This window comes from Arvicola amphibius, chromosome 4 (genome assembly GCF_903992535.2).
Source record: "Arvicola amphibius chromosome 4, mArvAmp1.2, whole genome shotgun sequence".
NCBI lineage: Eukaryota > Metazoa > Chordata > Mammalia > Rodentia > Cricetidae > Arvicola > Arvicola amphibius.
This window is the reverse complement of record NC_052050.1, coordinates 90295526-90316368: the sequence shown is the minus strand read 5'-3', so window position 1 is coordinate 90316368 and position 20843 is coordinate 90295526. Positions and strand designations below refer to the sequence as shown.

The following is a 20843-nucleotide window of genomic DNA, read 5'->3' as shown; positions in this document are numbered from 1 at the left end:
GACTCCTTGCTGCCCCTCAGGAGGACCCATGTAGGAACTAAGTCCTTGCCAATGAGAACCACAAAGGCAGACTATGTGACATCTGTGGCCCTGTTTATTCTCACGGAACATTGTCAGAAGCCCTGGGGACCCAGGGGTTACCCCTGGTCTGCTGTTCTAGCATCCCCTTCAGGGTATACTAGAAGCTGAACAGCTGTCTCTTATCTTCACCCTTGAGGCCCTGGCCACAGAGCCAGGAGGAGGCACCTCTTGCACCACCACCACCACCCCCACGCCCCAGCACCCCAGTCCTAATTCCAGTCAGTCTAAAGCTGTTGAGTCCCATGGCACAGGCTTTAGCTGAATGCTCGGTCTTGCCAGGGCATAAGTAACGGCAGGGTCACACTAGTACCAACGGGCCCCTCCAGACCCCGCTGCCACAGACAGCCCGCGTGTGGACTCGCCCCTCAGGCCTTCCCTTCTTCCAGTGGGGGTAGCCGAGGGGGTCCTCAGTGCTACAGAGAAGAGACCGAAAGGAGCTTATCTCTGAGTCTCTCCAGAAGCAGCAGAGCCCTCACTGCCAGCTCCCTGCAGTCCTGGTCCACATCCTTCTCAGCCACATCTGCCAAGGAGGAAGGAGGGAAGAAGAGGTGAGTGATGTGGCGGGCCAGCGAGTCTCCCAGCGAAGCCCTCGAGCTCCCCTAGGCAGGGGACCAGGAAGATCAGTAGGCCAGGACCAGAGCTGAGCAGCCCAAGCACTAACCTGGGATAAAACCATCAGACAAGTCAACCTGGGGAGCTCCAGCACATGAGCCTGAGGAGATCCTGCCCTTGCCCAAGATGGCTGACAATGGAACCTTCTGTGACTAGCCATGGGAAACAACAAAGCAATAAGACCCTGCCTGGCCAGCAGTCCCGTGGAAGCCACAGTTTGACACTATCAGGGCCAGTCGCAAAGGCTCATGGGAAGCTGGATGTTCTTTCCAGTGGGTCCAGGGAGCCTGTCAAAGGGTCCAGGCTGAAGAATCAGAGTCTACAGCCGACTTCTTTTTTAACTCAAATCAGGGTTTCTCATTGTAGCCCTGGCTATCCTGGAACTCACTCTGTAGAGCAAGCTGGCCTCGAACTCACAGAGATCTCCCTGCCTCTGCCTACCGAGTGCTGGTATTAAAGGTGTATGCCACCACTGCCTGACTAAAATCTTTTTTTAAAAACAGGTCTCAGTATGTAGCCCTGGCTGGACTAATACTCAGAGTGTAGACCAGGCTAGCCCTGAACTTAGAGTGCTCTGCCTGCCTCTGTGTCCCAAGTGCTGGGGGTTTAAAGGCTTGCACTATTATGTCTAGCTTTGGATCTGAGAGCCTTCTGAAGGTACAGAATCCCATCTGAGTTGTCTCTGTGGGATCCTTGTGATAGTCCCCAAGGGAACAGGATCAGGATCACCCCCTTGATCCCCACACTCACGTCAGCACACTTCTCAGAGCTAACACAGGACACACCCACTCAGACTCAACCACTCCACACACCAGTAACATTTTCCAGCCCAGACACTCACCTGCCAACCATGATCTGGCTTCTAGCAGCTCATCTGGCAGGTCCTCCAATAGCCGCTCTGTGGGTACACTGAGGAGAACAGAGGAAACAGCAGACAGCAAGCCCCGGCGCACATAACTACCAATCAAGAGGGTGGGGAAAGGTGAGAAGACAACTCTGAGAATGGATCCTCCTCCAGCTAGCCTATGGGAAGGCCCGCCCACATGTACCAGTCACTCCAGCTAGCCTATGGGAAGGCCTGCCTACATGTACAGTCACTCCAGCTAGCCTATGGGAAGGCCCGCCCACATGTACCAGTCACTCCTGCTAGCCTATGGGAAGGCCCGCCCACATGTACCAGTCACTCCTGCTAGCCTATGTGAAGGCCCGCCCACATATACCAGTCACTCCAGCCCTGTCTGAGACCCCCAGGCTTGATTAGTCACTTCTCGTTAGGAAACGTTAGGCATGCTGCCTTGGAGACCCTGTGCTTCCCTTAGCCCCATGGGCCACTCACGTGTCCACGTGGAAGCGAAGGGCCCACACGAACTCCAGCAGGGCCTTACCCATAGGCACGGCCACCTGAAGTCAGCAGAGGGGTGGCTGGTGAGGCGTCTGCTGTGTGCATCTCCCACACTAGACCAAAGGTAGGATCCCACTGTGTCAGCACTCGCCTGACACCTGACAGGAGGGTGCGTGCAGTGCCTAGTGGAGCTTTGCACACACCTGCCCCAGGGCCAAAGTGGAGAGGATACATTCTGAGGGTGCACGGCTCCTGCACTGCTCACAGGTGGGAGATGAACACACTACACAGAGCTCAGGTCCTGTTCTGTGGACACTGGTGATTATCCCTGCAGCCACCCTGCTATGGACTATGTGGCAGGGCTTTCAGTTCCCGTTTTCCAACTCACTGTGGTGTTAACGGCCAGGTACATCAGGGATGCTAAGGTGTGGGCCAGTCTTCCAAGTACCAACTGATCATCTCCTAAGAGGTCGAAGGTCACCAGAGGCCTACAACATAGAGCTGAGTGGATGGGGCAGCCCCAGCACCTAATGGTTGGCTGAGAAGAGCCCAGAAAGACGGCTACCGACAGAAACCCAAACCCTTGAAGGTTCACATGGCCTTCCTCCCACCTTCACACCAGGGACCAGTGTGGCAGAGGATAGCCACAAGGTGAATGCATTTTCAAATGTCTCAGGATACTGTATGTCGCCAGGCACAAACCAGGCCCCGAGTCAAGGTCACAGTCTGTGCTGTCACCCAAACCTCACAGGCTGCACAGCAGGCCAGGCAGCTCTGGCAGCAGCACATTCGTAAGTCCAGGGTCAACACAGCCGGTGATGACTGTGCCCTCAGCACAGAACTGAATAGCAAAGGGGCCTCCCCAATGCCGCATAGTATTAAGTCAAGTTCATAAAAGAAGCCGAGCCCACATTCATGCCTTGTTGTGCCACAATCACTGTCCACGGGGAGGTGTCTAAAGTTCTAGAAAACTTACCTGTCAAAGTGCTGAAGGAGGGGGAAGAAGAAGTAACCAGCCACAGAGTTGAATTCATTGGGGCCACCTGATAGCTCCCTCCGCGGACAGCCCTGCCAAACACAGCATGGTCAAGGTGCAAGGCTACTCCCCTGGTGTAGCCCCCTCAGGCTTGCCCTGGCCTCCCTGGGTTTTATGGCCCTGTGGAAAGGGGCTGAGTCTGACTCAGGCCACTGTGGTCTGACAGCTGAGTCCCAAACCACACATCAACTACTCAGAGCTATACTCCTCACTCGGGGAAGACCTGGGCATTGTGACACGCTAAACAGCCTGATCTCCAGCCCTGAGCTAAACCCAACTATCTCCAGACATCGCCACAGTCATTTTCTTTGTTTCTGAGCGGCACTCCTGAGCTCTTTTCACTCCCCGTTTTAAAATCGTGCTGGTCTGATGTGCCTCAGTTTATACATAAACTCTTGCTCTAACTCAGCCCTGCGCTGACCCTGCCTGTGACCGGATTCCCTTCGGTCAGACATTCCTAGAGGAATCCAACTGTTCATGCTGCTGCACACAAAACAAAAGCCCCATGCTGACAAGGACCTGAACAGCGTCCTGCTAACCTTCGAGAACCTCCGGGTCTTGCTTTTGATCCGCTCCTCCACAATCAGCTGCCAGTTGGGAGCCACAGCATTGCCAGGCTGAGAAATAGCTAGTGCTGGTGAACACGAGGTGCCAGAACCAGGGGGACCATGCTGGGAAAGCCTCTGGAGGCTCCGTGGCCGAGACAGTGCCTGGGCAGCCAGGACAAGAACCTAGAGGAGAGAGAGATGGATGGCAGAGAGGTTCAGGGTACTCACTGTCCTTGCTAAGGACTCAGGCTTGGTTTCCAACACCCACACATCCTTTTCTGGTTTCCACAGACACTGCACACATATGCTGCACTAACATACATGCAAACAAAACACCCACACGCATAAAATAAAAACTAAAATGTTTAAAAAGACTCAGGACAGTATGTGGCCCTGGGAAAGGACACTCTTCTGAAAAATGGAGTAGCAGCCACGTACTCACAAAGCTCTGCAGCCCTGTTAAAGGAACTGGGTCCCAATCCTAAGTACTCATGATCTGAGCTTCCTGCGGGGGCAGGAGGCGAGATGAGTGCTCCCTCACAATGAACGGCTGGACCGATGTACTGTACTTTTTTCTCAGACTCACCAAATTTCACCCCTACCTTGCTCCCTTCCCCAAGGAACTCAGCTTCGTGGAAAGAGGAATAGAGAAAGGGAATAAAATGAAGGCTGCACTTGCCACATGCGGAAGACTGTCAGCAGCACCATATGCAGCAAAGGAAGCCTGTCAAAGGCCACACAGCTACCTGTTCTGCTTATGCGAAGCATCCAGAACAGGTAAATCCAGACAGAGAGCAGCACAGTAGAGGGAAGGGTTGGAAAGTGAATGTTACTGCGACTGCACAGGGTAATGGCGATGTTCTGGAACGAGCTGTATTAGAGACATGAATTTTTTGCCAGGCCCGTGGACACACGGTCTATTATCCTAGCTACTCAGGAAGCTAAGACAGAAAGATCAAAGTTCAAAGCCAGCCTGGGGAACTTAGGAATTCCCTGTTTCAAAATAAAAATCAAAAAGAAAACCTGGGAGCCAGAGAGATGGCTCAGTTGCTAAGAGTCCTTATTGCTCTTGCAGAAGACCCAGGTTCTGTTCCCAGCACCCAAGTAACAGCTTGTAACTCTTCCGACCTCCATGGATTCCTGCATGCACATGGTCATGTATATGCACACAAGTACACATACATACACATGAGACGGGGTTTCTCTATGAAACAATCCTGACTGTCCTGGAACTCACTTTGTAGACCAGGCTGGCTTCAAAGTCACTGAGATCTGCCTGCCTCTGCCTCCCGAATGCTGGGATTAAAGGCATGTACCATTACTGCCTGGCAATTTTTTTTAAAGGCAATGGTGAAGTTGTGCATGCTTTTAATTCCAGCACCTGGGAGAAAGAGACAGGTTGAACTCTATGAGTTCAAGGCCAACTAGGGCTATACAGTGAGACCCTCTCTCAAAAAATTTTAAAAAAAAGAGGAAGGAAAAGAAAATGCAGAGGGCTGAGGATACAGTTCAGAGATGATAGACAGCTTGTCTAGCATGCACGATCCCAGGACCACAAAAATGCTGTTTCATGTCTTATTTACTGTTGATAAATAGATAAATTTTACCACTTTATCTATTCTTGTAAATACGTATGGATTCAGATGCATGTCTATGTGCACACACAGATCAGAGGTTGGTCAGAGGTGTGTCATGTCCAGTTGTTCTCCACCTTAATCTTAAGGCAGAGTCCCTCACTGAGCCTGGAGCTCCCCACCTCAGCTGCTGGCCAATGAGGTATACGGATTCTCCTTTCTCCGCCACCCTAGTGCTGGGCTTGCAGGACATACCATCATCACACACAGCACCGTATGAACGCCGGGTGTCTAAACGTCCAGCAAGCACTTTATGGACTGAGCCATCTCCTCAACCTTGATGGCACCCACTCTTTAAGAGTTCAGAGGCTGCCAGGTGTTACGGTACAACTTTAATCCCAGCACTCGGGAGACAGAGTTCCAGGTCAGCCAGAGCTGAAGATTGAGACCCTTGAGTTCAGTTGCCCTGAGCACAGGATCACCGCTGGGAACTCTCACTACCAGAGCTTTCTGTCTCCTGAAACACCAATCCCTGGGCCCTGGGCCCTGGCAACCACCTCTCGGCACTATCTCTGAGAATGCACCATTCTAGATAGTTTACTACCCGGCAGCCTTGCCACACGCAGTCCTTTTATACAAGATTTTAAGGGCTATCTGTGCTTAGCAGGTACCAGAACTTGTTTACAGCGGGATCACACTCAATCTGACAGGGAGATATTTGGTTTCTCCTGTAATGAAAAATTTCATGTTGTATAAAAACATACCAATATACTTGTTATCCAAAATACATAAACAAGGATGGTAAGAGTTAGTGGTCACGAGTGCCTGGAGTTCAGTCCCCAGCAGCAGTGCTGGGCGGCTCTCAACCACCTGCAACTCCAACGCCAAGGAACCCAGCGCCCTCTTCTGTCCTCCACAGGCACTGCACACAGTATTCAATACTCAGACACATGCATGTACACATAAACACAAAGACAAAACACAGAAACAGGGCTAACAAGATGATTCAGGAGGTAGGTGCGTATGCGCACACACACACACACACACACACACACACTAATAAATAAAAACTCTTGTAAAGCCACACAAACAAAAGAAAATACTGTCACCAGCTCTCAGCCCCATACTGGTGAACCTGTGGTCAGCAGACAGAAGTGCCTCTCACATCCCTGTTGGGGAAGGCCACTTGTTTCTTCCTAGCTGCCCAGACCACAAAATAATCACACAGAAACTATATTATTTGCAATATTGTTTGGCCAATAGCTTCAGTGTATTTCTGTCTTACTCTTATATCTTAAATTAACCCATTCTATTAATCTGTGTATCACCATGTGGGTGTGGCTTACTGGTAAGGTTCCTGAGAGTCTGTCTCTGGTAGAGGCTACATGACTTCTCCCTGACTCTGTCTGCTCTCTCCTCCTCTATCTGCTTGGAACTCCCACCTTGCCCTGTTCTGCTAAGCCACTGGCCAAAATAGATTTATTCATTAACCAATGAAAGCAACAAATAGGCAGAAGGACTTCTCACACCACATCCCACCAAGGAAGCTTGGGGTGACCTTTGTCCACAGTCCCTATTGGTCAACTTTCCAACTTAAGGCAACCTGGGCCTGACAGGGACAGGGGTCTAAGTCACTTACATCCAGGATGTCCATGCGCTGCCGGAGGCTATAGTTCAGGCCGTAGAACTGTGAGGTCAGATACTTGGCTACCTAAGTAGGCAAAGGAGAAGCCACTATGCTAAGGCTCCAAGATTACCCAAGGGCCCAACCTGGGCACAGAATGGGGCCACCAGGGCAATTTCTGATGCTCCTGGTCCGACTAGGGTCATGCTAGGACTTACCTGCTCTGGGTCTGTGACTGTGACAGCCACCAGAGCTCTCTGGCGCAGTTGTTCAAAGTCTGCCATGCAGGTCTTCTCTTCCAGGTGAAGCAGCACCTTGGCCAGCTCCACGCTCACCTGCACAGAGCCAGGAATCAGGATGCCTTCAGCCCCAAACGCTCAATTAACAATCCAGTGCCACCCTCTAAGATCTAGGATACAGCCAGGTGGTGGTGATGCACATCTTTAATCCCAGCACTTGGGAGTTAGAGGCAGGTTGGATCTCACTGAGTTCAAGGTCAGCCTGGTCTACAAAGCAAGTTCCAGGACAGCCAGGACTGTTGTTACACAGAGAAACCCTATCTCAAAAAACTAAAAAAACAAATAACAAAAATAAATGCTGGGCAGTGGTGGCGCGCACCTTTAATCCCAGCATTCGGGAGGCAGAGGCAGGCAGATCTCTGTGAGTTTGAGGCCAGCCTGGTCTACAAGAGCTAGTTCCAGGACAGGCTCCAAAGCTACAGAGAAACCCAGTCTCAGGGGAAAAGAAAAAAGACAGATCTAGGATACAGATGCTACAAGGAGACCACCCCTGCCACTCCAGGATTCCCCAACCTCACTCCCACTCCCCACCCCCCCCACACCCACCCCCACTTACCCAGCCACATCCTCTTACTGCTTACCTCCCGAGTGGCCTCAGGGCTCCTGTAAACCAGGCCCTCAAGCACCATTAGGGCTCCCTCCCAGCGCTCCACGTCCTCAGATGTGGTCAAGGCTGCATAGAACCCAGACGAGCCTTGATTAAGTCCCAGCACTGCCCCTGACTCCAGTGTGCCCAGAGTGTCACAATGAGGCCGGACAGGTCGCTCTAGGACAAGGTGAAGTGGGGCCAGGGCCAGGTATTGTGGGGTAAGCACAGTGAAACCCACCTTCCACACAGTCTCGGATATACAGGGGCTCCTTGCTGCTCTTCAGCTCTTTGTCCCCTGACATATCATAGGGAATGAACTCATCATCGCTGTAATAAGAAAAACAGACAGGATCTGTCCATCCCCAGTGAGGATTCAGGTGCCCCTTTATTTTTGACTCCTCAAGGGTAAGACCCTGGAGATACTAAAATTCCCTCCCAAGAGCCCGACACCTGTAGGAGATGGGTACGTGGAAGAGCAGATGGTACTGCCTCAGACAAGCAAGTGGGGAGTGAACTAGGAAACCAGCACCTATGCAAGGAATACCTTGCATATGATCAGCCTCCTCCACACGTAAACAGAGGGCCACCTCGGCCAACCCCTAGACCCACAGAGGCCAAGGAACCCTGCCCTACCTGTCGAGCTCTGAGTCAGAGCCCTGCAGCTGAGCTGGGGGCACATCACTGGCCACTGTCTTTTCAGGTGTCTCTACAGGGGTCTCCGTGGCAACTGGAGCCAGGGATGGGCCTCTAGGAAACAAGAAACAGCAAGGGTCACCCAGGTTAGCCTAGCATACCACACATCCCAGAAAGGTTTCTATCATCTGTCCATGTCTCCTCTAACTTTTGTTGGAAGGACTAAGGATGGGGACTGGGAACATGGAGACCCTCACCCTGTTTCTGAGGAGCAGGCCCCCGTAGGCTGGGGTGTGGCCAAGGCCAGCATCTCACGGCTCATCTCGTCATCTTCATACTGTTGCAGATACACTGGAGTCAGTGAGGCCCATGGCCATGGATGCCACCTCAGCCACAGTCAGTCACAGCCAGCCCTCCTCACATGCCACTCCATCTCGGTTAGAAGCCTGGCCTCAGATAGCCAGTCACCTTTTCTAAAGCAGCTTCTGAATGTCCACCTCAAGCTAAGCACAGTGCTAGATGTGCTGAGCCTAGGAGCCTCTCCCTCCTGCAGGATTTGGAGACCCTTGACTGCTGACAGGGCTCAGCGCAGGCTACATCTATAGACTCACAGTTAAGTCATGTGGCACCCAACACAGTCAAGGCCCGTACTGTCCAGCCTGGTAGTGCCCATGCCAATCAGTGGTCAGGATAGAATACGACCCCTACGCACTGCCAGCCTAGAGCAGCCCTACTGTCCACAGGGCTCAGTGTACCCAGGGCCAGCAGACCAACCCCAGGCGGTGGTCCCTTCACCCATCTAACCAATCCAGGAACACATCTTGGGAAATACACTGTCACAGACTTGGCCCTGACCACATACAGACCCACTTCTGCCACCAGCCACAGGAGCTGGAGTGCTCTGCACATTGAGCCCTGGCCCTCCACCACAGGAGAGTCCTCAATCCTAGACCCCAGAAGAGCGAGGAACCAGAGGTGTAGATCTATCAGCAAGGGAGCCCCAGAACCCCGTCACCTGGAGGACATAGGTAAGATAGCCTGCTCACTTGGAATTTCAGCTGAGGCCCCTCAGGATGGATCCTGGAGCTGATGACCTCGGCCACAATCATGCCCAAGCGACGCACAGGGGGCAGGCTGCTGTCGAGGCGGCACTTCACGCCCGCCATCATGCTGGCCAGCAACTCTTAAAGCAGCAGACATGAGTCCTGAGGGGCTCCTCAGTGTCAGGGGGCAGGGTGTGCCCACGCCACGGCCCGCTTACCATCCCGGATGTCCTGCAGCTCCGACGCCCCAAGGTGCGCCAGGCAAACCAGGATGGCCTTACTGATGTAGTGCTGCTGCTCCAGGGGTGCGTGACGGACAGCACTGCTGTTGCCCCACGTCTCTAGCAGCTCCTTAAGCACCTGGCAACCAGCAGAGCCTCAGCCTGTCCAGGCAGCAGCTACCCTACCCACAGCCACCCAAGTCTCAGGTCAGGGTCCACACTCTCCCAAGGGATTCAAGCACAAATGAAGCTGGACCCCAGCCTTCCCGTTAGAAGACACTTCCTCTATTGTCGTTCTCCCAGGACCACATGGGCTTAGTGGGACAAGTGGTACTTACCTGTATGAGGAGTGGCCGCCGCTGACTGTCTATAGCCAGGTACCCCAGCAGGCTCTGCAGCACGGGTGTCTACAACAAAAGTGGGTCCTGTCTACCAGGCAGGGACTGTTCCCTGCCTGCCCTACAAGGGCCTTCAGAGCTGAAGAAGAGGAATAGGATGAACAGAGATGCCAAGCTCCAGCATCCCACAAAACCAGAGGGCCAGCTCTCTCCCCGGCTTACCGCCTCAACACCGCCAGTTTCAGCTAATAATTGTTCTACTTTCCATTTCAACCAAACTTTGAAAATTCAATGAGTTATTTGCCAAATGCAGGCTTTCTGGCTCTCATGGCAGAGGACACCTTCAATGCTGGCCTCTCAGCCCAGATGCATGACAGCATCCTGTGTCCCACTGCAGCTCTCTGGGCTGCTTCTTTTCCTAAGACCTGGAGTCTGTCTCATTATTTCTATCTTATAGCGTTTGTGTGTGTGTGTGTGTGTGTGTGTGTGTGTACGCTACAGAGTCCAGAAGAGGGTTAGGTTCCATGGAATATCTGAGTTCAAGACCAGCCTGGTCTACAAAGTGACAAATGAGTTCCTGGACAGCCAAGGCTCCACAGAGAAACCCTGTCTCAAAACAACAACAACAACAAAAACAAACAAACAAAAACCCTCCATCTCCATTCCCAACATTCCTCATTCCTTTCCCTCTCTCTGCCTCCTACTTTCAGATCGCGGTGTAAGCTCTCAGTTGTTCTGGCCACCATGCCTTAGCTCTGCCATCATGGACTCTAATTAACCTTCTGAAACCATAAGCCCAAATTAGACACTTCTTTTATAAGTTGCTTTGGTCATGGTGTCTTATCATAGCAATAGAAAAGTAACTAAGACAGCTGGGCTTAAACTCAGGTCCTCTTGCTTGTATGTCAAGAGCAACTCTTCTAGCCCCGTCAGTCACCCTCTTTCACAACTATTTCTCTTTTCTTCCTTCCTCCCTCCCTCCCTCTCTTCCTCCCTCCCTTCCTTTCTTTCTTTCTTTACAACTATTTCTAAGTCCACAGCTTTGTCATGCAGGAGTGACTGCATGGCCCTTGCATCATCCCACTGACTGGTTTATGGTTTGACTTTAGAACAGAGCATTGGATTCAGGAAGAGACAGTTTGGGTGTTCATTCTTCAGAAGTCTGGGGACCATCTCTGTCTGTTCACCTAGAACTACATCGCCCACCTTCCCTCTTGGAGGATGGTTCAAGTGTTAGGTGGCTCCATCCCTTCTTGTGTACACTGCTGCTGTGCCCAGCTGCCCACTCATGTTGCTGGGAGAGCTCTCCAGGGCTCCTGTCCGAGCTCCACTACATGAGTAGGTGAGAGACACTTCAGTTTCCCCCTGGCTTCTCTGCACAGGAGCCAGAGAGTCCAACTAGCTCATCTCTGCTCAGACTCCCACCCAACCATCCATCCTCTTTCTCTCTCACCACCAGGGGGACCCACTGCCAGCTCAGGCAGTCTGAACAGCCAATCAGCTAGCTCACTGGTGGGTATTCCAGTTCTCAGAGGCCTCCAGCCCACCCAGACAAATCCTCAGAGCCAGACCTTCTCCAAGTGATCCTCCTGCCTGACTGCCCCCTGGTGCCAGCACCTGCTGTGTCACCCTGTGTATTAACTGTCCTGCATGGGCAGCATCTGCTCCCTTTCCTGTAATGAACTTAGGATGAGGAGTGACAGGACTCTTCTGTCCACAGTGGATGCTCAGTACCCAAGGTAGAGCCCAGCTTACAAAGAAACACTGAATGAGAAGGTGAGCAAGAGGATATCGTGGGCCCCACCCTTGCCCGTCCTCTGCTGTTTTCCACTCTAGATGTGTCCCACTCCTCATCCTCCCCTGCTCTGACCTATGGCCAGCTCCAAGTCAGCGCTCCAAGGCACAAGGACAGCAGCAGTCACAGATGAGTCCTGATGCACAGAATGGAGGTGGTAAGGGCACTCTCCTAGGTAGTACCGGGATCCAGAGATATGCGACATGTTCACTTGGTGCCTGGGATGCTGCAGAGCTCAGAAATGGCCGGAGGGGCCTACCTACTGACATCTCCTAGGTATAACTGCTGTCTAACCACACTTATGTCGTTTTGATTTCCCGTGGTGCTGAGGGTAGACAGAATACAGCGCCATGCCTGCTGAGCACACGCTGCTCTTTATTCTCTCCTACTTTTCTTCCTTTTTAGGGTCACTGAGACAGGGGCAGGCTGGGCTCGAACTTGCTGTGTAGCTGGAGATGGGCAATGACCTCCTGATGCTCTGTCTCCACCTCTCAATATGCCTAGCCCCCCTTACTCCTATTTTTTCTTTTCTTTCTTTTCTTTTCTTTTTTTTAGTCAAGATCTTACAATGTAGACCAGACTGGCCTTGAACTCAGAGATTCAAGTGCCTCCACCTCTGGAGAGCTGAGATTAAAGGAGTATGCCATGCACCCAGTTCCCCTTACTCCATATTTAGTAGCAATTCTTCCTGTGACTTGGAAGGCCTGCAGGCCCTACCCTGCCTGGTTTCTCACCGTGTGCTGGTACTGCAGGAACAGAAGTTTCCGGGTCATCACAAACTGCGCTTTCTTGTTCTTCACCACCAGGCTCCCCAGCAGCCGGGACAATACTTCAGGCCTGTGGGGCAGGTGTGGGAAGTGCTGGAATCACAGTTGGCTTCAAAGGGAAGGATAAGGAAAAGCAAACAGGTGCCCGGTGTCCAGCCACCCACTCTAGAGTTTGCCCGAGCCCTTCCATGACCTGAGTTGGTCCTTAATCTTTCCTCTTCCCAGAACGAATGCGAACACCCATGGAGAGCCTAGATCCCACATCAGAGCTGACAGGAGCAACCCAAGATGAGGGTCTGTCCCTGCTCTGCCAAGGCCAGGGATGAATGTTTCTCTAGGGCAGGGCAGCACGTAAATTCTTAGACAGGTTTACTCTCCAAAGCAGTCAACTCTGGGAGTGGCTGAAAAGAGCCCTAGACAAATGTGTCAATGAATGGGCATAGCAATCTACCTAATAAAACTTTATTTACAAAAACCCACCAGCCTGACTTGGCCCATAACAACAATTTGCAGAACCCCAAGCTAGACTACTTCCTTCAGAGAGGAAGATGGTGGCCATCTGACTCAGCCACACAGATACAGCAGGGTTCCTCCTCACTCATTATTTCTTTTTATTACACATATTTGTGTGTGTGAGTGCATGTGTGTGCATCCAAATGTGTGTATGTCTGTGTGTGTCTGTTTGTGTATGTATGTGTCTGTATGTGCATCTATGTGTGTGTCTCTCTGCATGTATCTCTGTGTGTAACTCTGTGTGTCTCTGTGTGTGTGTCTATGTCTGTGTGCATGTGCATGTCATATCATACATACCATGGAAATCAGGAGAACAACTTGGAAGAACTGGTTTTCTCCTTCTACCATGTGGGACTTGGGGATGAAACTCAGCCTTGAGAGCAAGTGACTGCACCTGCTGAGCCATCTCACCAGCCCTGATTGTTAGATCAAATCCCACACAAAGGCCTGCATGGTAGCACACACTTTCAATCCCAGAATTCGTTAGGCAGAGGTAGTCAGATCTCTGACTTTTGAGGCCAGCCTGGTCTACATAGCAAGTTTAGGTCAGCCAGGAATACATAGTGAGATTCTGTTTTAAAGAAAGGAAAACAATTCCACATAAAGTCATAAAGGCCAGGAGCCGGGAGGTGGTGGCGCACGCCTTTAATCCCAGCACTCAGGAGGCAGAGGCAGGCAGATCTCTGAGTTCGAGACCAGCCTGGTCTACAAGAGCTAGATCCAGGACAGGCTCTAGAAACTACAGGGAAACCCTGTCTCGAAAAACCAAAAAAAAAAAAAAAAAAAAAAAAAGCATAAAGGCCAGGGCTGTGAGTATGGTTTCATAGGTGAAGTGCCTGCTGGACAGCATGAGGCCCTGAGTTAATCCGCAGAACCACTAGAAAAAGCCAGACATGGTGGCACACACCTGTATACACAGAACCAGAAAGGGTCCCTGAGACTCAGTGAATCCAGATTCAGTGAGAAAATGAGATAGACAGCTCTTGAGGACTGACACCTGAGGTTGACCCTGGTTTTCATGTGGATGTGAAACACATATCTGCACATGCACTAGCATGCACACACAAAAAAAATTTTAATTTATAAAAAAAAATTAAAGAGACATAAAGGCTTGGGAAGAAGGAGGGGACCCCTAAAAATCTGAGAAAGCAAACCTATGTAAACTGACATATGGCTTTAGCACAGGAAATAGGTACACAGAAGATAATCCAACTGAGAAACAAGATTCAGAACCTAAAGTGGAGTTGGCATTCACAGTGCACGCCTGTAATTCTAACACCCGGGTGGTTAAGACAGAGAGAGCAAGAGTTCGAGTCCATCTTCAACCACATAGCACATCTGAGGTCAGCTCGAAACAAAACAAACAAGGAACCCACAGAACTCTAGGCGGTGCTCTGCTGACAGCCCCGCGGGCCTCACAGGACAGAGCCCAGAGTTGATGGGGAAGCTATTACAAGCACACTGGGACCCCACCATGAACAAGCAAGGGACACCCACACCTACAACCAAAGAACACAAAGCCAGCGCTGAGTGCTGCTCTGTGCAGAGAGGGATGCTGGGAGCCAGGTGAGCTAGCACTGCGCTCAGAGCATCCAGCCAGCCCAGCAGGCCTGCTCCCACCAACAACCCAGAGAGTCACCTCCACACACACAAAGACGAGTAGACAGAAGTGAGTGGCCTGGAATCTGTCAGACGCAAAGCTAACACAGCTCAGTGAACATCACAGGGGTCAGAGAGTACCCACAACAAAGAATGAGCAATGGGATCCCCGTGAAGGAAGGATGACAGGCACAAGATGGGGGTTGGGCTCACAGCCAATGGCCAGTCTGAAAATGCAATGCTGAGACAAGATGGATCACCCACACTGTATAGGACACGGACTCTGGTATCGCAACCAGGAGAACAGCACAAGGAATGGCAGCGATGGTGGCGTTACCCTGACATCCTGAGAAACACTGGCTGGGAGAGGACCCGGCTGCTTACCTGGGAGTGGCCTCTACAAGCCCCGTCAGTACAGCCTCCACTGCCCGGTCAGGCATTTGCTCCACCAGCCGCCAGCACACCCGCTGCCACAGACAGCTCTCCTGGGTGAGCACTGTCAGTTGGGGCACCAGCACGCCCAGAATCTCTTCTGCGGGGACACAGAGGCCCTAAGCTTCAGGAGTCACCCTCAGCCAGGGGGTGGCAGGGGTGCCCAATGTCCACAGCCCCATAAGCTCACAGGCATGGGCAAGCCCAGAGTTAGACCCAAGTGAGGGAACCCTACTGAGGGCAAGGGTCAACTTACATGTCACTGTATGAGGACATACAGTGTACATCCTGTACATGATTCTCACCCTCCTCCAAGGGTGGGGAGGGTATCGGGGACCACTCACTTTTTCTCCCTTGGATGCAGACCTTCCCCAAGACTCGAGACACAAAGGAGACAGAGCAGTCTAGGCCACCTGGAATGAAAAGCAAGATCTGACTACAAAAGAGGTCAGCAGGAAAAACATTAAGGACATCTGACTAAGGATACAGACCTTGTGCTTAGCAGCCAAGTCAGCCATGGAAACTCCAGCTATTTGGGATGAATGTGCATATCTAACATGGGAGAAAACCTAAATGGAGCTGTTTTTAGCTTGAAAATCTAGTAATAATATGCTTTAAAAGCATCACACATCATCTCAACCAGCAAAATGACTCTGCCTACATCACTGAAGAGGCACCAGAGGGGTCCTGGACTAGGAGCCAACTACAGAAGCAGAACGGGGCTCTGGGGAGGCTAAAGACACCTCAGTGGCCACTGCCCACAAGGTCCTCCCTCCTTAGTGAAGAAGGAGCCATGAGAAGGTCAAGAACAAGGAGGAGATGGGGTGGCAGCCTCCCACTAGTAGAGCTGAGATGAGGCACCTTTGAGAAAACAGACATGGACCCAGACACACGGTGACCTAAGGACAAGTACTTAAGAGCCTGCAAGGACAGAATCCAAAGCAAACCAAGACAAAACATAACAGACCAGAATGTGGTTGCTGGAAAAATTTAGGGACGACAGAAGCTTGGGCCAGGTAGAAACCATGCCAAAGCTCTAGTGGCCCAGCTTCCTCTGGTGTCACATGGGTAAGGGACACAGGAGCTGTCAGGGTGCTGGGTTGAGCCCATGGAAGCAAAACAAAATGGAAACTCAGCTAGGAGCAGGCTGAAAGACTGCAGTCGGAGTAGCTGCAGTTAAGCTGAGGTATGGCTCAGACTGGAGTGTGCAACATGGCGGGCACAAGAAGGAAGAGGGCCAAGGTTCAAGCCAGTCAGTCAGTAGCCTGTATCTCACAGCTCACTAACCAGGATCCACAATGGCTCTTCCCCAATACTCTCTCTCGAGGTATATACCCAGGAAAGCCAGCTGGAATGTCCCAGAGGCAGAGCTAACCATGGACCCCCACAGGGTGGTCCCTAGAGATCTGTGAATGACAGGTAGTCCCCATAGTGCCAGACAAACATGTAAAAACATATGCCCTCAGATCCAAGAACAGTCAATACACAGTGGGCACTCAAAACTACCACCACCGAAGGCACAGACATCAGACTCGGGTAAGCAAGAAAGTAGACCTTAGCAAAGAAGGAAGGGCAGCTTCTAGGACATACAAGTGACTGGGTAGGAAAGAAAAGCAGGTCTCAATCTGTGACTTTGCCTAACATCCAACTAAAAACTAAAGGAACCTAGAGTCAGACCCAACTCCCCAAAATCAAAAGCCAGAAGAGAGATGGAACTCCATCAGGTGGTGAACCTGTCTGAACCAGGACGGCATCTAAGCTACCTGATAGCCCCACCCTGGCTCTTAAGGCCCCACAGGCTTTCAGAGTCTTACTTCAAGGGGAGGGAGGAAATAAAGGCCTAGAGAGATGCTGGGGCAGGGTGCTCACCTTGGAGAAAGCTCACAACTGCCTTCAGTGCTTGCAGAACCTCCTGGCCAAGCAGAGGGAAGTAGTTCTGGGGGAAGAATGCGGTCAGGTTGTCCTGCTGGAGACGGTTGCCCAGGTGGTCAGGCAAGCCCACCACCTTGCTGAGCAGTGTCTCCTGGACTAGGAAGAAGCTGGGCTTTGTCTGCGGGCGACACTGCTCCTCCATGAGAGCCGCCAGTCTGCCCTTGCTCAGAAACGTCTCCAGCAGCCGAGCCATCTTCATCAGACGGAAGCTAGGGCTAAAGAGTAGCGAGAGTGTGGGGCGGAGCCCTCCTCTATCCTAGTGTCCCCGTAAGAATCAGTCTCAGACTCAGGGAGTCGGCCCTGAAAGCTTGAGAACCTAAGTTTGATCCCCCAAACCCACATAAAAAAGCCAGCTGAGGCAAGCACAGAGGTACACACCTTTAATGCCGGCATACAAGAGGAAGCAGGAAATCTCTGTGAGTTAAGAGCCAACATGGTCTACATAGTGAGTTCAAGGGACAGTCAGAACTACAAAGTGAGACCCTGTCTCAACTCCTCCAATGCCCCCCACCGAAGAAGAAAAATAGGCGAGGTGACAAGTGCTTGGAGTCCCAGCTCCAGGGACACAGAGACAAGTGGATCCCTGGGACTCCCTTGCCAGACAGCCTAGTCTAATTGGCAAGGCCCTGGTAGGTGAGACACCCCATCTCAAGAAACAAGAGGCTGGGTGTGGTCGTGCCTTTCATTCCTGCACTCTGGAGGCAGAGGGAGGAGAATCTCTGAGAGTTCAAGTCTTGTCTAAAAGTTCCAGGACAGCCAGAGCTGCATAATAGAGAGACCTTATCTCAAAAAGACCAAAACTCAAAATAAAAAATTAGTCCCAACAACTTCATAAGCATTTATGTTTGAACTCATCAGCTGAAGAAAATACTTAATTCCACTGCCAGTTACCCTGGACAGACACCACCGTTTCTCCCTCCACTCTGCACTGTGCTTGCTTGGGTCACAGCAGTGGTGGTTTTGAGATGTTATTTCGTGTGTAGGTATGTCTGTGTACTTCATGTGTGCATTGCCTGTGGGGAAGAGGGCTTCAGATCCCCTCGAACCGAGTTACAGATGGTTGTGAGCAGCCTTTGTGGGTGCTGATAACTCAGCCCAAGTTCTCTGGAAAAGCAACCAGCATTCTTAACCTTGGAACCACCTCTCCAGTCCCCACCACAGCAGATTCTAAAAACCCAGCTTCTCAAAGCCACTGCATCCTCCCAAGGATTGCCACTTGACTGGATGTAGAACCCAGGACTAGGGATCCATGACAGCAACATGGCAGCTAGCCATTTAAAAACCTAAAATCGTTGGGTGGTAGTGGCACACGTCTTTAATCCCAGTACTTGGGAAGCAGAGACAGGTGGATCTCTGTAAGTTCAAGGCCAGCCGGGTCTACAGAGCAAGTTCCAGGAAGGACAGTCAGGGCTACACAGAGAAACCCTGTCTCGAAAAACTAGAAAAAATAAATAAATAAAAACCCAAAATGTCCTGTGATAGTCCTGAGAGTTCTATAAAATAAAGGGTAGGGCTGGGCGTTGGCGGCGCACGCCTTTAATCCCAGCACTCGGGAGGCAGAGGCAGGCAGATCTCTGCGAGTTCGAGACCAGCCTGGTCTACAAGAGCTAGTTCTAGGACAGGCTCCAAAGATGCAGAGAAACCCTGTCTCGGAAAAACTAGATAGACAGACAGACAGACAGGCAGGCAGGCAGACGGACAGACAGAACGGACGGACGGACGGACAGAGACAGATAGATATTAAAAAATAAAAAAGGGTAGGTCCAGAAGAGGACAGCGAGTGACCAGCTCCCTTTCTGGTGTCAGCTGGGGGTGATGGAGACCCTCTGAGTCGCTGATTTGCTCCTGCTATCTGCAATGTGGACCCTGCTCTTCCAGCCTCCAACAAGAGGGAGTGAGGCCAGGCTAAGACGCAGGGGTCCTTCCCCTTTCAGAGCTGAGCACAGCTACACTCAGTTCTAAGGCGTTAGGTCTCTTCTCAGAACGTGGGCGCCCTGTTGCTCACAAGCTGCTCACCCAGCAGTGCTCTCAATGGCCTCCATCAGCACCAGGAAGGCTTGGTCTGGGGGGCCGTCCAGGAAGAAGCTCTCCCAAAGCCGCTCCAGCTGGCCGTCGGGGGATAGCTCCAGCCAACCTGGACTCAGCTTGCTGACCAGACATCTGAGAACGGCTGAGAAGTGGATGGTGGTAAACTCCTCCTTCTCAGGGAGAGCTGGATCCTCGGTTCCACCTAGGTACCGCTTCAGGGCCCCCAGGGTGGAGAGGATGTGGCCCACATCCTCTGAGGATGAAAGGGTGTGAATGGCTTCTTGTACGGTGAGTCGGACAGCAGACAGGGCTGAGTCCATCTTGCAAGGCAGGGTTGAGGGACCCAGAAAAGCAGGGTAAGAATCTCAGGAATTCTTCCTGTAGCACCCAGTAAGGACTCGGCTAAGGATAGAGGAGGCTTGGCTCCAAATCCAAGAAATGCCACCAGCCCTCTTTTGCGCTCCCTGGCGCCTCATGTGGTCCCTGCCTTCGGGTTCCCAGCTTTCCGGGTGATCTGACAGGGCTTGTGCCCGTTAGGACAGCACCGGTACCCCAGGGACTGTCTTCTCGTTCCAGCTCGCTGGTACTTGGGTGAATGAGTGGCTCACCAGGCAGCAGCAACTACAACCCCAGCGTCTGCAGCTCCAGGTGATCACCCAGCCTTCTAAACACGAGGTCCTGGGCTAGCACGGAAGCCGGCCATCCCGCACGGCCGTCACCAGTGCAGACCCAACCTGACCAACCACTCCTACAGGGTTCCTCCGGCCCCCAGGCTTCAGAGCCACGACCGCATGCTCCCTCCCACGCGCCGCTGATTCGCCACGGCACAGGGGCAACGCGTCCCGTTCAGTGTCAGCCGAGGGTAGCCGTGAGTTCGAGTCCCAAAACTCGCGTGGAACTAGCAAGGATATTAGTTTCTGGATCTGATGCCTATGGGGAGCTCGGGACGAATCCGCGCAGCGCCGGCGCGCTGATGACCGCAGCACCTGCGCCTGCGCAAGAGGAGGAGGCGTGGTCTAAGAACCTAGGGAGAGCAAGGCCTGAGGGCTGGACTGGGCATGCTCGCCTCTTCCCTTCCCTGACGCCTTCTGTCTGTTTTCTCTAATTCTAGAGCCGCCCTCCCCGGCACCCTGTCCACCTGGGTCCAGTGACTTTCCACCGTAGAGCTGGCCTTCTGAGGACGACACTAACCCTCAGTTGGGGCTGTCAGGGAAACGAGAATAAGGAAGGCAAGAAGAGCAAACCTAGACAAATTGCGATGCTGATGCATGTGGTGGGCACACAAGGCTACATTGTTTAATGCGAACCCACAAACCGCTTGTAAACTACCTTAAGTGGAACATCACTGAATGAGTAGCCTCCCAGGGGTCCTGGCTGCCGCCTGCCTGCCTGAACATTGCAGTATCCATCACCGCAGAACTTCTCTTGATTATCGGATCCGCCTGGGGCGATATCTCAGACCTTAAAAGTACTTGTTCCAGTTCCCAACACCTATGGAAAGTGTTGCTAGTCAGCTAGCCAAGATTTTTTTTTCTTTTTTCTCTACACAGAAAAAAAAAACCTGTAGATAGTCAAAGAGAAGTTTTTTTTAAAAAAAACTATTTTTTTCTCATTTTACATACCAATCCCCCTCCACCTTCCCCCATCCCAGTGACTCCTCAGAGATGGTAAGTCTTACCATGGGAAGTCAACAAAGCCTATCACATTACTTTAAGGAGGATCAAGGCCCTCCCCACTATATCTATATCTGAGCAAGGTTATCCCTCCAAAGAGAATGGGCTCAAAATAGCCAATACACACACTAGGGATAAATCATGGTCTCACTGCCAGTGACCCC

The 20843-nt window shown here is 51.9% G+C and overlaps 1 protein-coding gene across 2 annotated transcripts; it reads right to left on the bottom strand.

Annotated features, from left to right (window-relative positions):
* Position 1: 1 nt before the first annotated feature.
* On the bottom strand, positions 2-19979 carry Telo2 (telomere maintenance 2). Of its 2 annotated transcripts, XM_038324718.1 has the most exons (21): positions 19615-19979; positions 18995-19340; positions 16916-17193; positions 15391-15459; positions 14999-15146; positions 12470-12572; positions 9941-10009; positions 9600-9741; positions 9385-9521; positions 8596-8675; positions 8339-8452; positions 7944-8032; positions 7698-7789; positions 7036-7152; positions 6833-6904; positions 3611-3802; positions 3012-3103; positions 2424-2523; positions 2030-2094; positions 1535-1650; positions 2-601 (listed from the first exon to the last, which is right to left on the bottom strand). In XM_038324718.1, the coding sequence occupies exons 2-21, from the start codon at positions 19324-19326 to the stop codon at positions 495-497; spliced, it is 2514 nt and encodes an 837-aa protein (XP_038180646.1). In that variant the 5' UTR covers positions 19327-19340; positions 19615-19979; the 3' UTR covers positions 2-494. The 2 variants fall into 2 exon arrangements, with proteins under 2 accessions (XP_038180646.1, XP_038180645.1); XM_038324717.1 differs by having other exon boundaries at positions 3-601; positions 18995-19979.
* Between the last annotated feature and the right edge of the window lie 864 nt (positions 19980-20843).

Bases quoted from the DNA above. Each gene is read 5' to 3' on its own strand.
- Telo2 (XM_038324718.1), bottom strand. From the start codon at position 19,326: ATGGACTCAGCCCTGTCTGCTGTCCGACTCACCGTACAAGAAGCCATT. The intron at 12,573-14,998 runs GTAAGCAGCCGG...CCTGCCCCACAG, and splicing joins CTTGTAGAGGCCACTCCCAG to GCCTGAAGTATTGTCCCGGC. The intron at 8,453-8,595 runs GTGAGGGTCTCC...CTTGTTTCCTAG, and splicing joins GCCTGCTCCTCAGAAACAGG to AGGCCCATCCCTGGCTCCAG.